A 16,938-nucleotide genomic window follows, 5' to 3' on the forward strand; every position below is an offset into this window, starting at 1 on the left:
TTCATCACTGTGAACTGGGAGTCAAATAGAGGAAATGAAACCGACTGTTGGAGGATCACACTTCATCAAAGTTACCAGAGAGCAGTGTGAGCAAACTTCTCAGAGAAAAAAATACATGAGATGGCGTCGGAAGCTGCGACAGTTAATTGAAGATTAGTGTGACTAAAGACCATCGGCCGTCTCCAGAAGACACTCTCATGAATTCATAGCGGCTTGTCATGGTCGCGCGCATTATAACGCAGGCAAAAAGCCGGAAGCTCAGTGCCTTAGAAATGAAGGATGGGGTTGCAATGAAAGCGAGTTCACAACGTCACAAGTTCACATCCGTGAACTAGAAAAATGTGCATGGGAAAAGTGCAAAGATTGACTCACGGACCGACACCAAAGTAAAACAGCAGAAGAGGTGGTTGTACTGGGCAACTCTTCGTAGCATTATAAATGTATAGAAAGTCAAGTACAGCATTATTATTGGCATTCTTGTCAATGTAAAGATTAGCCAATGCAGTATAAAAAGACACTAAGCCTATATGTGTTATATAATGGATGTATCTTAATCCTCTACAAACCTTCACGCCACAGCAGATCCACTCTCCCGCTCCACTCAAAAGATATTATACAAAATACTCCAGCATATGATACATATAGAAAGGCTGTCAGGTTAAAGCTAGTTTGCTGTCCAACACGTTCCAGTACATAAGCACATCGGTTATGCTGGACCCTAAGCATGAACTGTGCAGCTGTATTAGAAGGAAAATGTGAAAAGACAAACATAAATCAAAACACCATCAGATACATCAATACTTAAATATTAAAGAGAAAAAATATTTGGGACAGTAAACAAAAGATGCAACTGATGGATTTTCAAGGAGACTCCAAAGATAATGGAGTATAAAGATATTTGCGTCATCCTGTACTTGTTGAGGGCCTCAATTAATTTTTCTGCGATGAAGTCTTTTGTGGCGATTGTATTTTAAAGTATTTCAATTTTCTGGAAATTTTCATCCATTTTTTTTAACAGCTAGATGAACATTTACAAACATGATAATCGTACAAAATATAATCCACATTTAATTAGTTTTAGTTAGGCCAGCTAAAATAACATGCATGGAAGTATATTTTATGTTCATGCCTGTGTGTGTCACCTGGCTGGAATACACATTTTGAATGACTGCAGGACACAGTATTTTTACTTTGAAGTATTTCTACCTTGTAGGGTCGCAGCTAACTAGAGCCTGACTGATATTAAATTTTGAGAATCGATATTGATACAAAATTCCAGTACCGCTATATCAGCCAAAAAAGACAGTTCTTTTGCTCTATCCCTAAAGCACTTGTGACAAAGACATGTAACATAGGCATGGTATTCTACAGTTTGACAGTAAACTATATTATTTGACTTTACTGGGAATTTAATCATTATAAACAACCCTACATCCCCAAGCATCTTTTTCTATGTTAGAAAATTGGGGACATCGGGGACACTTTTAACGACTTTCCTTTTCTAGGATTGAATAACCTGTGGCTTTAAACTTAGAATGAGTCATGTTATGTTGCTGTGAATGCACTGTTTTTTCATGTATTGAACCCTTATGGTTAGAATGAGTCGAGATTGGTTGAACTTGACTCATGAATTCTCTGAACCCTTTCTCTTCGACATTTCAGCTCCTCACCCTCTTGATGCAAGATTGTTCTTGTAGTGATGTTCTGCTCTGGCCACAGACCTACCCCCCGGTTACATTGTCTACTATTGCATTATGTTTAAGACCATTGCAAAAAGTTTTTAATTGAGCTCTTATGTCCCCACCACTTAAAAGTTATTTTCATAATAGGTGATAAGTCATTCGGTGCATAAAATGTCCCCATTCATTATAAAACTATCCACTTCAAAATAACAAAACACAAATAAAAGCTAATTTAAGAGGCTTGAACCAGAGTATAATGATTTTCTGTCAGTCGAATAGTCGATTATCCTTTCAGCTCTACAAGTACTGCTCAAGTAAAACATGTATTATTTATTATAATGTTGTGTTCTTCCTCTTGAATGAGTTCTTTTTTTAACTTTATCTTATTCTTATTCTGATCTTTTTTTAATCGAACATTTGGGAACAAACTAACCACACAAGATCTTGTAGAGGACATATACAAATAGTACAAAACAGAGTTAACAATAACAAACCTTAATGAAAATGAAAAAATAAATCGTAATAAATAAATAAAATTATACTAAAAAAAATAAAATAGGGATAGAAATATTGAAAGAAGGCTAATATCTTAATCACAAGGCACAGAAAATATAATCACAAAGGGGAGTAGTAAAGACAGTATAGATCAAGAAATGAGAAGAGTCCACACTTATCTTTCTTGAAGACTTGCTGGAGTTCACCCAAAAGTAAAATTATATGAAATATGCCCAGAGGGATGGGTTCATATCACCCATATAAAAATGGAAGTGAGAGAGGATTAAATGTCGTTAACCTTTTAGTGATGATCAGTTCTTTAAGATCTCACAAAATCTTTGGGACATTGAATGAGTGTTATCACTTGGAAATGAAGTCAGTGGTGCAGAGAGCAGTGAATGCTGAGTAGATTTTAAAATGACAGAAGCAGAGACAGAATTATCTTTACCATATTAATAGTATTATTTTTATTTATTAATTTTAATACATGTATATGTCTTATGCCCACGTTTGTCAGAGAAGGTACCCATGGTCCATCCATGCAGGTGCAGCAGCAGCTGGTAGCATCTGTGCCAAATTCCACCTTTCCAAGGGCAAAGACGGGTTGCGCTTGTTTTAATCTACCGCTCATCCCTGATGGGGAACACAAACGTTTTACCGCGGCGGAGATAAGAGCTTTAACACCAACCCCGCTCAGTCAAGCTGCCCGCGTACATTCCCACACGCGCTCCCCGTGTCGGTCATGTGACAGGGGAGAACGGGAGGAAAAAGGAGAGAAGGAAGGAAGCGATAAAGGAAAAATAAATAAATAAACAACGGGAGCATTATTCGGCTGAGAGGAGTTGTCGTCGTTATCAGCAGGTAATACAGAGCTAGCCTGTTAGCATAATACTTGGCTTTAACTGTGAGTTTTACTTATCAGCTGTAAGTGCTAGCTAGCGCTCAGCTGAAAAAATGCTGACGCTGGATGCCTATTTGTATTCACCAAAGTGGCTGAATGCGTTAAGCTAGTTAGTGGGTTAGTTGGCGCAGAGACTTTCCGTCAGACATCGCGTATTTGTGGTTTTGTCTCGCTGTCACGGAAACTGTTACTGTTGCCCGAGATAAATAAAGTGCTGATGCGTCAAAAGCTTGTGACCAAAGCCCCCTTAACAGTCAGACAGCAGCACGACCTGAGACTGAATCATTCGCACAAATAGGATTAGCTGGCGAAAAAAAAAGCTAATCTGAAACAAACTGGACATCGACTTCTCATTTAGCTGGTGTCTTCAGCTAGGTCAGCTTTGTTTGTGGCTGCTAGGTGTAACTGGAGCGAAAATAAGTGTGTAACATTTTTGTCTTTTCCAGCTCGGAAAAACAAAAAACACAGAAGAAGAAGAAGATGGGAGATGTGTTGAGTTATTCACTCCAGATGTGATGGGTGGACACAAGGGTGGATGTCATCTGGATATGAGATAAACACGTAAGTAAAAACATACTTTTAAATCGACACTGTGTAAATTTTTATTTGATATTCTTGAACTCACCCCACCAAAACCTAAATTAAAAAAAAAGCCTGTTTCTCTATAATATTTGCATTTAAAAAGTTTAAATCTTTTCAAGTACATCTAGAAAACTCATGTTCAGGAGGTTTAAGACTTGATCTGTAAACCCCTCACGTTACCAGATAAAAGAGGGTCGAGCATAGGAACCAACCAAGCTCCAAGCTAGGAATTAATTGGCCTTAAACTCCATCTTCTGAGCCTGGCTTTTGCTCTTGCAAACTTAGATTTATAGACATAAAGAGCTCTGTTTCCTGCCTGTGAAGAAGTCTCATTCTGCACCTTTTAAGTGTTGACTTTATTTGAGGCATTTTGTCCAATCTCGCTGCATTAAAAACAAACAAAAAATGTAAAAATTCCTACACGGACAAATTAATTTTACTAAGTAAGGTGATGAGAAGTCACGCCGCTGTACTATGTGTTCTTTAAATTGTACGTTCATGCATCCTTCTCAGTATTATAATTGGATTAGTTGTTGTTTACACAGAGCGAAGGTCTGAGCCCTAGTTCACAGCTGAACATGTGATTACACACATTCTCACTGTTGTATAAGTGAGCTTTATAGGTTGACCTACATTTGCAGTCGACCGAGTCCGTGCAATATTTCTTGTATTCTAAACTGTTTCACTATACCGAGTCTACACACAAGGTAATGTCTGCGCCCTTGTGCTGTGACAGGTACAATTAAAGTGTTTGAACAGCCATGATGGTAGGCAGGGTGGCTCAGTGGGGAGGAGACAAGAGAATGGGGGTTGAAGTCCGGTTGGCAAGGATCTGCTTCTCTAAAGTGCCGGGGAGTTTAACAATTAATCTCCTTTTTATAACAGAAAAAGAACACTGCTGAAGCATAGCCATAACCAACTCAGTTAGCTTAACATACACAGTCTAATTGCACAGAGAGCGAAGGGTCTCTGGGTTTTCTTTCAGCAAACAACAATTTGAAAATCTTTAAGCAGAGAGCGCAACTAATATACAAAATGCAATCATTTACTGTAAGGAAAAGCTGCAGACTCCTGTGGTATCCTTGAAAATCAACTAATCCATTTAACCTTCAGATGTCCTTTTTACAATGTCGTTTAGGCAAACAGAGAATCTGCTGAGGAAACGGAGGAGGAAAGAAGATGAAGCTGAACGAACGCAGCGTGGCGCACTACGCCACCTGTGACTCACCGCCGGACAAGACGGGCTTCCTGTTCAAAAAGGGTGAACGCAACACAGCTTATCACCGCCGCTGGTTTGTCCTGAAGGGTAACATGCTCTTCTACTTTGAGGAGCGCGACAGCCGGGAGCCCATCGGTGTCATTGTCCTTGAAGGGTGCACGGTGGAGCTGTGTGAGTCAGCTGAGGAGTTTGCCTTTGCCATCAAGTTTGAGGTTGCCAAAGCGCGGGTGTACAAGATGGCTGCTGAGAACCAAGCAGCCATGGAGTCATGGGTGAAGGCGTTGTCGAGGGCCAGCTTTGACTACATGAGGCTGGTGGTGAAGGAGCTGGAGAGGCAGTTGGAGGAGATCCAGGAGGCTGCAGGGGGTGGCTGTGGAGGTGGAGGCCTGCAGGCCAGGCCCAAGTCCTCCAGGAGAAACCAGGTGGCACGGTGCAGGTCTGGAGCATCATCTTCTTCATCATCTTCATCTTCCTTATCATCATCATCATCAAGTGCCCCTCCCATGTCAATCCAGTACTCTGCCCAGAGGAGCCTCCAGGATGAGGTGCAGCTCATCCCTGAGTCTTCTAAGGAGAATGGCGTCACATGGAGCAAACCACCAGTTGCCTTGGCGAACGGCTTTGCTGAGGCAGCCCCTTCCTGCGTGGCCTGGGAGGGCTGCACAGACTCTGGGAATAACACTGTGATCGGTTATGGGGCTGATGGAGTGAGGGCTCCACCAGTGCCACCCAGGAGAAGAGGAGCATCTCTGGAAAGCCCCGTTTCTCCTGGCACTGGCTGCTTCTCCAAACTCCATGACTGGTACGGCAGAGAGGTGGAGGAGCTGAGAGTGCAGTGGCTGCAGAGCCAGTAAATTAATGGACGCATATCGTCTTAGTTTTCCACAGTTTTATCATTCCTTCTTCCACATTCTGCTGTGTTACACCCTTCTGAACCCAACAGAAGAGAACTAAGACTTATTTGCAAATTGCAGTCTTATCACAATCAAAAAGAGACGTGAAAAATTGCGATTGATTCCAGATCTTGTCTGGCACAGGGGGATCAATCTGTCTTAAACATTAACACTATAATTGTACAATCTAAGATTTTTATTACACCCATCATATGCTCTATTCCACAGTTTACTGAGTGTCATTTGCCAAGGACAATAAAAAGTGTTCCAAATAAAGTATTTAAAATCTGCATTTTCTCAAACAAGAAGCGTTTAGCCTTGTTGTAGAAAAAAATTCAGTAAAAAAATGTTGCTGTTCTGTAATCACGATATATTGCCAATGTGTGCTTCCATATTTACTTTTTGTAATGTTTTGGGGTCAGTTTTCTTTAAAGTTGCAGGAACTTGGATCTAAAAATATATTTTTTTCTATAGTTATTTACATGCAACCTACCAAAATAAACCAACAAATATTTAATAATTAGGTTTTTCTGATGAGGGAACAGCCAAGGATGGTGAGGAGGTTCTTTTATATGCAAATGAATTAAAAGAAGGCCACACGCTTGGATAATGATCTACAGACACTGCACAAAAAAAGGAAATGATGATGATGATGATAAAATAAAGAGCCATTTGTGCAGTTAATGGCATTTTTATACTCACCAGGACAGTAAACGGCTACAGTTTCCTGGACTTTTAACCACTTTAACGTCACTTTAAAATGTCGATTTGTAAAAAAAGAAAGAAAAACAAAGGAGATTCTGGGGATAAAAAGTGGTAGTGAGTGAGGTAACCTAGGCCAGATTTTCCTCCATAGTCCCAGTGGGGTACATCTAACCCCAGAGGCCTCGTGGTTGCTAAGGTCAGAGCATCCTCTCTCTCTCTCTCACTGGGGACCGTAGTGGGAGCCGGATGTCTGGCTCAGAGCAACACACTGATATTTTTAGCCCTTGTTAGCCAGCGGCCAGATGATGCTTTGTCATAAGAATGCTTGTCATTTAGTTCCCTTTTTGACTCTTGTATTTCTCGGAAAGAGATTTTTCATCTTTGACCTAACAGGATTTTACTCGTCGTTTGTTCATATTATTTCATATCAAATCGTCTTAATTTGATCACACTGTTGGTGTGTTTGTTACAGCGGATTAACCTGAACGTTACTGAATGAATGTAACCGTTAGAGGCCTATACTGTCTGTGAACACCTAACCTCATGGTTTGTAAATTAATATGTACTATTCCATGTTGGAAATTAACACCAGCAGTCTGTAAAATGGGCCATTTACATTTTTGCTTTATATGTGCCTTATGTTATCGTTATAACAGCCATGGGAGGGTTTGGCTTCTTTTTCTTTCTTTTTTTTTACTCTAGTGCTCTTATTTGTTTGTTGCAAAGGTTCATCTGGGTGCAATCTCTTTTTGACAATGGCTTTGTTCATTCAGTCGGCATCAATGCACAGCACTATCGTTGCTGTTATACACTTGGCTTGTACAGAAACAACAATGTGGGAAGGCGTGACTTGTTTTTTCAGCATTGAGGCGATGTGCTTTTGACACTTTTTGTCGAAAATGATTGTTGTCGTGCCAATTTTATTAACTCCAGAAGCCCATTCCTGTAATTACAGAAGACAATATTCAGTTTGTTGTTATCACAATGATATTCAAAGTAATTTGTGAATGTTAAATATTACCCATATAAATGGTAATGGTATCAATCTTGATTCTGGAGTGCCAAATGTGGAAAGCAATCTAAATGCACAATAACCTTTTTTTTTCCAATTGACTGATGATTGTAGTACAATTTTTCAATGTCTTGGTACACAAAATAAGTGTTATTTTAAATGAACAATAATATTTAACACATTGTCCTGATATAATACTCTGAAAAGATGTTTGTTAATGAAATATTGGACCACTTAATAAAAAGTGTTCATCGATATTTGTGTACAGTTACTTTTTTTCTGAGCACTTAAAGAGGCAATATGTAGTTTTGGAGAAGAAATTCAGACTCAGAATTTTTTATATTTACAATATTAATGAGGTACAAAGACCTAGCTGAATAAGAGAGCTGTTCTCAGAGCAAAATAAGGTCCCTAGAACACTGTTTGAAGCTAGGGTTGGCACGGTGGCAGGGTCCACCACATATAAACAAAGTCAAACAGTATGAAGTTATTTTGTCCTTTAAGGTCAGTTTATATATTCAGTTTATTCAGCCATGAAGACAACAAGGGTTTGTTTATTTAGCCAATGAAGATCTTTCTCTCCTGATTAAATATTCCTTCACAAATCTACTTAGTGCACCTTTAAGGTGAACAGGTTTTCTTGATAAAGTTACAGTGTGGCTGGTTGAGATCTTCCCCTTCTCATTTTCATTCTTAGTATGACGGATCACCCACATTCATTCATGGCCTTGGCAGGCCTCATAAAACCACACACACATTCCTAGTGCTATTCGGCCTGTCTCTCAACAGGTGTCACTGCAGCAACGTTAAACAGTAGTCTACAAACTTCTGACTGTAGACTAATCAATACTCTACACCAGCAGGGACATGTGATAAAAACATGTGATAAATCTTCAGGAGACAGAGACCAGCAGGACATTGAGTCTACAGAGCAGAAAAAAAATAATGTCCTCATATGGTCGAAAATAAGAGAGAAAATTATCTTTTTATTCTGAAGTCACTGTGTTATTCTTCATCAGTTTAAAGAATTACTGTGAAAAGTGTTCAGCTAGGTCATATGACACCGTACAAATGACTCTTAAAGCTGTGGCAGACATCCACAGATTAAAAAACTGAATGTAAAGTATCTGAAAAAGACTTCTGCAGGGAGTCTGGACAGTCTCTGCATACCGCTCTTGACCATGGACCTGCTGACTGCAGAGAGCAGGGAAGATACTTCCTGTCTGGTAATTTCAACATAAAAGCACATTTTTAAAGAGTGTCGCACTGTGTTATGTGCACATGCCTACAGTCAGAATTAATTAATACAGTTCAGTGAAAAAGTACTGCAATGCACCCTTAGTTGTAATGTGCAGGGGTTGAAACTGTGTTCGAGAGGTGTTGATTCAACTTCATGATCATTTTGGGGCATTTAGTTTGTGGTGCTGTGTGTATCTGCCATGAAGTCTACCTCCATTAATATAAAAGGGGTGGATTAAATAACAGAAAAAAACAATAAACTGGCAACTGACTGTCAAAATGAGGTCAGGGACAAATTACATGATGATTGTGTGTCTGAATAATTGGTTGCTTCTTTCTATTTACTTAGACTATACACCGCCCTCTATATAGTTACGTTTACTTAAATTTTCCAGATAACTCATTGGTTAGGTTACCAAAACAAATATGTGTCTATGAAACTTAAAAGAAAAAATGTGCAACTTCCAAGAAGGCAAAATTGCCATCATTGGGCCACTATCAAAAAAATGAATTACATAATATTGCTAAAAAAGATTACGAAAAAATGAAAGGCACTGTTATGCAGTAAACTGAACAACTCAACAATACAGTCTATGAAAAGGGTAAAACTAACTGTACTGTCAGAAGAAGAAAAAAGAAAGAAAGAAAGAAAGAAAGAAAAGAGTACACATGAAGGACAGCAGTGGTAGCTGCATGTGTATATACTATATTTTAATACAACTGTATTCAAAGACTAACCATTCCATAAAATAAATTACATACAAACTCACGATTAAAGGTCATATTTTAAAAACAATATACATAAGTGTCTTACAAAGGGACACCTGTACGAGGTCTGCACAACTGGGATTGTTAGCGTGTAGTGCTAAACCAGGATGATTTCACTTGCACTATTCCATTTAGATCTGTGTTTGTTGTGGAAGCATGTATGGTAATATTTTGTCAGTTGATTGCACATAATTTAAGTATTGTATATTGTAACCAAAATTAAACTATTCATTCATTAATTCATTCATCTCTAAAGTAATATTCTCAAGACCTCATTATAGGCTACCTGAAGTCTCTGTATGCTTGCTTTTATGTAGCTTGTCCACAAGCATGCAGTAAACCGTGGTGTACAGTGTGCTCTGAACAGAGGCATCTTCACTCCATATTTGGATTGTGCATACATCTTGCCGCATTGCTGATCTGTCATCTGCTCTGTAATAAAATGTCCAAGATATTTAACCTTATTAGCAACCTCAAGATTATTATTTCATAACATATCTGGTTAAAGTGCACTAATATGATGCTGAGTCAGATCTTACCAAGACTAGTGCAATACATATGTATTATATACTAATTTTATCATTAGTATACTATTTACCTGCTAACTTTGTATTTTTGAGGCTTCTGTCAATTTTGCGGTGTACTGGTGTTTTATTCATTCGACCTCTGAGGAGTTGTACTGAAATTCGCAATGTATTATTGTTCAGTGACAATAACAGCATTCTATTTTAATATCAGGCAGCAAAGCAGCACAGTGGTTAGCCCTGTTGCCCCACAGCTAGAAGGTCCTGGGCTTGAGACCTGGCTGGTGCTGGGGCCCCGTGTCTGTGTGGGTACGATAATACACAAAATTATATATGTGTCTGTAAACTGAAACTGAATGTAGAAGCTTGAGTGCTTTAACTTTTATGCTTTAAGTACACTGTGCTTTAATACCTTGAGGTCAAACTTTGAATACAGTCTTTTTTTACATACCGTATAAACACGTCCTCCACCAGTGTCAGTTGTTTATGCACAGGGGCCCCCTGGTGGGCTCATCCGGTGCTGGCGTCTTGGCGTCTCCTCGTTTTATTTTGAAAAACACCGTCGGAAGCCATTTTGTGAGTCTTCCACCGACTTGACGCAGCTGGACCGACCGCGGCACATTTTTTTGACAGCGGAAATGAGGAGTTGCCACTTTTTTTTTCCGCGTGAAGTTCGTGGCTGAAACTTTTTATTTTCCTCGTCTTTTTTTTCTCTCTCTCGCTCGCTCTCTCTCTGCGGAGGAAACCGTGGCCGTACGCTCACAATGAGAGAGAAGGAGACGGGCTTTCCAGCACGCAGCTTCTCCTCCGGTGTCCACTTTCTGTTGCTCCTCGCCGACGTCGTTTTGACTCACTTTAGATGCTTCTCGACACATTTCCGTTATGCGAAGTCCAACTTGTTGGTTAGTCGTCGTGCTGTGGGTGCCCATTGGAGATAACGGAGAACGTGAGTATGATGTGAGCTCCTGTCAGCTCTTTGTGTTTATCACTCTTTTCTTAAAGTGCTTTTCACTTAAAAACAGTCCAAACTTCAGCACATGGAGGGTAAGAGGAGGGGGAGTTAAACCCAAAATGACGACCCGCAGCAGTAATGTGGACACATCCTCCCACTTTGTCTTCACTTATAACCGTCGAAAAAACGAGTGTTGGTGTGTATTTAAAGGGCTCTGTATCTGGTGATGATGGCGAAGACTATTTTAGTTGTTGTTTAAAAAGTAAAGTTTTCTTTTGAAAATAGAGCTGATCAACTCCAGATGCACACAACACATGCTTTTTTCTTTTGTGAGCACCAACGGCCCGGGTGTGTGTGTGTGTGTGTGTGTGTTTATTTCTGTGACGGTATTTGGCGCAAAGCTAACAGTGGTGGTCGCCATGGTGATGTCGCAGTGTGAAGGCCAAACATGGAGTCAGACAGGAAGATAGTCACCTGTCAGCACATCAAGGGGGTGTTTTGTAGGTGGGTGGCCAAACCCCTTCATGTCTGCTGGATGGAGGACAGGAGCAGACACATGGGTTCACAATCCAGTTGTTGTGTTGTGGCAGTAAATCAAAACAGTAATATGTGTGTGTGTGTGTGTGTGTGTGTGTGTGTGTGTGTCTGAGAGAGAGAGAGAGAGAGGGAATTCAGCAGGGCATGCTTTCAAAGTTGACCTCACGATCTGTTTGCTCTGAGGCAACAGGTGTGTATATGTGGCGGTGGTGCATCCTATTTTTTTTCCAACCAAAGTAGTTGGTGTTGTAATGAATTACTTATTTAAACTCGTTATACAGTGGTGTAGTCTTACTAAATACATTTACTCAATTAGTTTTTGCACCCTCGAACTTCTACTCTAATACATTTATTGCACCTCACCTCAGCCAGTTAAAAGGCTGCCTATATGTCAATACATCAATAATGATGATCAGAGTATGTGATATATACCTATATGTAATTATATTACATTCTGAAATGGGCTATTACTTTGCCCCTTTCAGTGTCAAGAGACAATCTCGAAGATTTCCGGCTTCCTAGAAATCCAGTGTCACATTTGTGATGTCAGTTAGTTGTCAGTTGGTTTGTACTTTGGATTTCGATTTGCAGCTTCTTTTGAAGCTTCATCGTCTGCTGTTATCTGTCTTTTCTTTGTTTGATTGTCCATAACTGTTAACAGTAACGTTAACCGTTAACTCCCAACGGCAGCAAAGAACAGGACAAACAAAACTGTTATGTTGAGTGCGAACCACCTTCTCTCTCTGGCCGAGCAACCACTGCTGGGTTAACATGTCACTAACTGCACTACTTGATGATATCTTCCGGGAAAGTCGCCACCGATACGCAGTATACATCTTTGGTATTGCAGCAAGGGCTTTCCTCAGTGGGCCATAGGCTCAGTCATCATTCTTTTACCTCATTTGGCAATAGATAGTGACTTAACAGATATTTATTTACATGAAAATCTTTGAGATTACTTTAAAGGTCCCATATTGTAGGAAAGTGAGATTTCGTATCTTTAAATTTTTTATTATAAAGCAGGTTGACATGCAATATAAATACTATGTGAGTGTGATCAAAACACCTAACCCATGGAGACATGCAACACAGCCTGTGTTTGGAAAACTGTCCCTTCAAACGAGCCATCAGGACTTTTTCAAAGTTTTAACGTCACAGCTTTACAACTAGTAGTTGTAATTACTAGCAACTAATAGTCGCCAGAGCCCTTGGGTAGGGCATTGCAACGACCAAAGTTCAAAATGCAGAGTGTCACGTGATTCACATAGACTTCCAGGAAGCTCTAAGTGGGGTAATTAAATGAATGAATACAGAGAAACAGAAGTATGATCTCTTACAGTTTGTCATTAATACATTAGTTATTGATTGATTGATTTACAGTACTGGGAAGCTGGAATTTGGAGCTAACTCATTCAATTGAATAAATGGAGAAGTTGTGACTCTCTCTGTTCAAGGGCGCTGACAGTCACCACCCTTAGACACACCCCCACCAGAGCTGACCATTCAGAGCAGACTGGGCTTTTTGCAAGGGGGAATGAGGGACTTTTACTTGTACTCCTTAAATTTTCTTAAGTAATGGAGTACCTCCTCCATCACTGCCTTGCATTTACATAGCAATATCCATACAGAGACTCCCAAAGGTCAAAAATATACTTGTGAGGGCTTCCTCCATCTGCCAGCCCATTTCCATCACATAATACAACAGGCCTTAGTTGAACTTGGAGAGAGAGCGAGGGCATTGTCAATTTATGAGCTAACTGGCTAACGCATAGTACATCCAATGTTGACTGACTGAATAACATGGCTAACAAATAAGCTCTGGTTTGGGTACACAGTCAGTCTATATCCGAGCGACAGCTATCAGTTGTTGGGCTGAAATACACACAAAGTTGTGCTGTTCAATATGAGCTTGGGATAGAGTTTTAGAATTTGAAGCAACTTGAATGACCTCGATGTATGTACTTCTGCTATGAGTAAATACAGCTGTTGATTAATCTTCTGTTGATCGATTAATTGACTCATAGTTACAGCTCTAATTGTTATGTAGAACAAGATTTAAAAAAATCTGTAAGAAATGCCTGTTTTTTGACTAATTAATTGAATGAAATACTGGACAAGTCAAAGTTTTGCATTGCTACAAAGTTGTTCGGCACATTGATTTGCAACTACTGTCTAAATCCACCTTGAGATATTAAAGTGATAGCAACCGCAGAATAAACAGTTTGGCAGAATCCCCAATGATTGACAAATTTATATAGTCTCATCACATTGGATCGTATTTGTCGTCATATCACCTACCCTACCTAAGGCGTATGAAAACAAATTTGTAGCGTACATATTTACCCTCTGTGGTAATCCCAGCGAAAGGCTGATGTTGGCATTCTTTGTTCATTCAGTCACATAGATGTGACAGCTGTAACACCTTGAGTCATTGAAGCACAAAAGACAGAAAATACATGCCTCTAGGGTGGGGAAGTAACGCCAGCTAGACTCTACATAATATTTTCCATGGCAGACAGGTTTAACTCTGTCAACCCCAGACAAAAGGTTGACTCTTACTTTAAAGGTTCAGTGCAGTCACAGATCCCTAATTGGCCTCTACAGTCTGTATATCTTGTTTTCTGAACATGGTGCAGTGTTCACTTCTCTTTTACTCAGTGTGGGAGGTGGTGCCATGCATAGCCTAACACGAATACAGTAAAACCTATACATTTAGTAACTACAACCGTACATTATTGACAAAAATGATTTACAGTTTCTGGATCCGATGACAGTCTGAATATCGTAAATTGTAAGAATCTCCCTTACAGTTTTCAGCAGTGGAAAATCTCGGACTTTCCCTGGGGAGGGGGGTGACACTTGTTCAGCGTGATTATAATAGGATTTTCTCCAACATGACATGATTACTTGGTTGGGGATTTCATGCCCCACAACACAATATTATCTTGGTAACTGTCTAGAGACGTCTATCCTTGAAAGAAAAGACTGTCGTAGATTAGTAATTTCTGCAAAATATTTGACCAGTTGTGCATAATTGGTGTGAACATATGCATATTGGTGTTGTTGCAGATGTGACAGAAGTGAAAGAACTGGCGGACGCTGCGGCCTCGGATATCAGCCGTGCATCAGACATTGTCATGGTTCCATGTCTTTAACTATGATGTTATCAGACGCCAGTTCTTCTGCTTCCCTCAGGGGTTCTAAGAATGACAGGAAAGAGAAGGAGGAACCGTGGGAGATTAATTTGCAGACAGACAGGAGTAGGAATTTGCAAAAGAGCAACGATGGAGAAAGGCGGAAGAACAAATTAAGGCAGAAAATGGGAGAAAAAGAAAGCCTTTCTTTTCTTGTGTCAGTAGGGACCTTCTGCAATATAACACGTTTCCTGGCAGCTTCACAGAGCTCTCCACCACACAACAGCTAAGCCTAAAAATCTCAGACTTAACTGTATTTTCTCTCGGCAAACATGCATACAAAGCATAGAGTAGGGTTAAGTTCTTGCGTGTGTGTGCATGAATTTGTGCAAGCATTGGGGGGTGGGGAGGCTTGCGTGCCTGTGTTTTTTTTTTGTTTTTTTTTCTTTTTCCAAAGCAGCAATAATTAGAGAGTCTGTGTGTATTTGCGTGTGTTTACCCCAATGCGCCCCTGTTCTTGATGTTAGAAGAATGTTGATTATAGGCCCGATTTAGCTACAGCAGTATGAGGATGGTGGGTAAAATGTGTCTGCAGTTGCATTACATTAAGGGATTTGTGTGTGTGTGTGTGTGTGTGTGTGTGTGTGTGTGTGTGCGCGTGTGCGTGTGTGTGGGATGGGGTCAAGAGGTTTTTTTTCTGTTCGAGGCCTGGCTGGGGCACGGCCTTTCCGTTCAGAGTTTGCATGTTCTCCCCGTGTCTGCGTGGGTTTTCTCCAGGTTCTCCTTCAGCTTCTTCCGAAAATCCAAAGATATGCAAAAAGTTACGTTAATCGGTTTCTCTAAATTGTCTGTAGGCGTGAATGTGAGCGTGAATGGTTGTTTGTCCCTAAAGGTCAGCCCTGTGATGAACTGGTGACTTATCCAGGGTGTTCCCCCGCCTCTCGCCCAATGTCAGCTGAGATTGGCTCATGATCAGTATATTGATGGATTACTCAGTGAATTTAGAATTTAGTTGTGTTTAAGTTGAAGTGAAATTGGGAATACATTCTCCCACAAATTGCATCATGTCACACAAGTTTATTCCTAACACAAGCACAGAGTGTTTCTGTCTCTGCAGCCCAAAACAGGATGCTTGGGTGATGTTCCTGTTTTATAAAGTGCTATTTTGTAAGTGCAAACACTGAAACTCACTTGGCTCATCATGAGTCCCAGTGTGGAAAAGTTTATAACTCCTGAATTAGCCTTCCAGGAAGTCGGATGCCTGTAGATGATTCACAGCTGATCACAGTGACAGAAAGGATTCAATTAACCTTTCTCCCGCCTACAACCCCACACACAGTTACACACACACACACTTAATATCTCACATCTTAAATACTATCAGGCGTTTTAAAAATGAATCTGAAACACATCACAAGTAGGGATGACTCATTTATAAAGTGCCTGCGGATTTCAGACAGACGTCAACATTTGCGTCTTGAAAGCCTGAATTGGCTGAATTGTACTGATTTGACTCCACCAAATTGTGAATGATGGATTGCTGTTTTCAGCTTTTCAGAAACTAAACCTGTGTTTAAGGGTTCCAGTAAGTTGAGGTCTGCTATTGGTGGCTTTGTAGCTGAGAAACATACTTAAACTGTTTAGTTATTCAGTGTATGTGTATTTAATGTTCTGTAATATGCACAGTCAGTCAGTGTTTATTTTGCCAGGGCTTGGAGTGTACATGTGCAGGAAAAGCTTTCTGTAAACGTATTTAGTTTTTCTTTATTTTAACAGTCTGCAAAGTACATCTAACAATCTGCATGACAATACATCCAGCCACATTGTGTTTTTCTTTTCGAAAAAAAGTTCAGATGAAGGTTTGTGTAGTATCATATCACGCTAAAAATAATGCTAATAGATTCACCGATTTAACTTGTATTATTTGCTTGAAGGTTCCTACCCTTTACATCGCTGATTAACTGTGGCATCTTGCGTCTTTTCCGTGCGATTGCATTCACCTCATGAAAATGCTGATTTAATAATCTGGCATGTTTCGGGGGGACCTTTTGTAACGTTGAATATTGTATTCAATCAGTGTTGTTTAGTCAACTCTTATTATGTGAGTTCTTGTTTTGTTATGTAGGACAATGTACACAATGCAGGGTGTAAAGTACTTCACATGTCGAAAGCATTTACAATACAATTTGGTTATTGAAGAATGTGATTAATAGTTCCAAATTGCTCTTGCAATATTTTCGGCAAATGTTCAACCATGTAGATAAGTTGTGCTTATTTTTGACAGTTGTAACTTCT

At 39.9% G+C, this 16,938-nt stretch overlaps 2 protein-coding genes and 1 long non-coding RNA gene across 4 annotated transcripts in view; 2 read left to right on the plus strand and 1 right to left on the minus strand.

Annotated features, from left to right (window-relative positions):
- The first annotated feature begins 164 nt into the window (after window positions 1-164).
- On the plus strand, window positions 165-7,746 carry LOC115581244 (sesquipedalian-1). Its single transcript, XM_030416175.1, has 3 exons — window positions 165-3,038; window positions 3,525-3,639; window positions 4,799-7,746. The coding sequence occupies exon 3, from the start codon at window positions 4,840-4,842 to the stop codon at window positions 5,731-5,733; it is 894 nt and encodes a 297-aa protein (XP_030272035.1). The 5' UTR covers window positions 165-3,038; window positions 3,525-3,639; window positions 4,799-4,839; the 3' UTR covers window positions 5,734-7,746.
- An 809-nt stretch (window positions 7,747-8,555) lies between these two features.
- On the minus strand, window positions 8,556-10,611 carry LOC115581245 (uncharacterized). Of its 2 annotated transcripts, XR_003984013.1 has the most exons (4): window positions 10,472-10,611; window positions 10,095-10,321; window positions 9,783-9,928; window positions 8,556-8,712 (listed from the first exon to the last, which is right to left on the minus strand). It is a non-coding gene; the product is annotated as an uncharacterized LOC115581245 (long non-coding RNA). The 2 variants fall into 2 exon arrangements; XR_003984012.1 differs by lacking the exon at window positions 8,556-8,712 and having other exon boundaries at window positions 9,419-9,928.
- A 2-nt stretch (window positions 10,612-10,613) lies between these two features.
- Window positions 10,614-16,938, plus strand: part of sh2b3 (SH2B adaptor protein 3) — a 55,231-nt gene continuing 48,906 nt past the window's right edge. The window contains exon 1 of the mRNA XM_030416169.1: window positions 10,614-10,966. The gene's annotated coding sequence lies outside the window, so the exon portion shown is untranslated. The remainder of the gene's footprint in view (window positions 10,967-16,938) is intronic.

The sequence above is a fragment of the Sparus aurata genome, chromosome 5 (genome assembly GCF_900880675.1).
Source record: "Sparus aurata chromosome 5, fSpaAur1.1, whole genome shotgun sequence".
NCBI classification, from domain to species: domain Eukaryota; kingdom Metazoa; phylum Chordata; class Actinopteri; order Spariformes; family Sparidae; genus Sparus; species Sparus aurata.

What these genes read in the sequence shown, in the direction of transcription:
- LOC115581244 (XM_030416175.1), top strand. Translation starts at nt 4,840, where the DNA reads ATGAAGCTGAACGAACGCAGCGTGGCGCACTACGCCACCTGTGACTCA.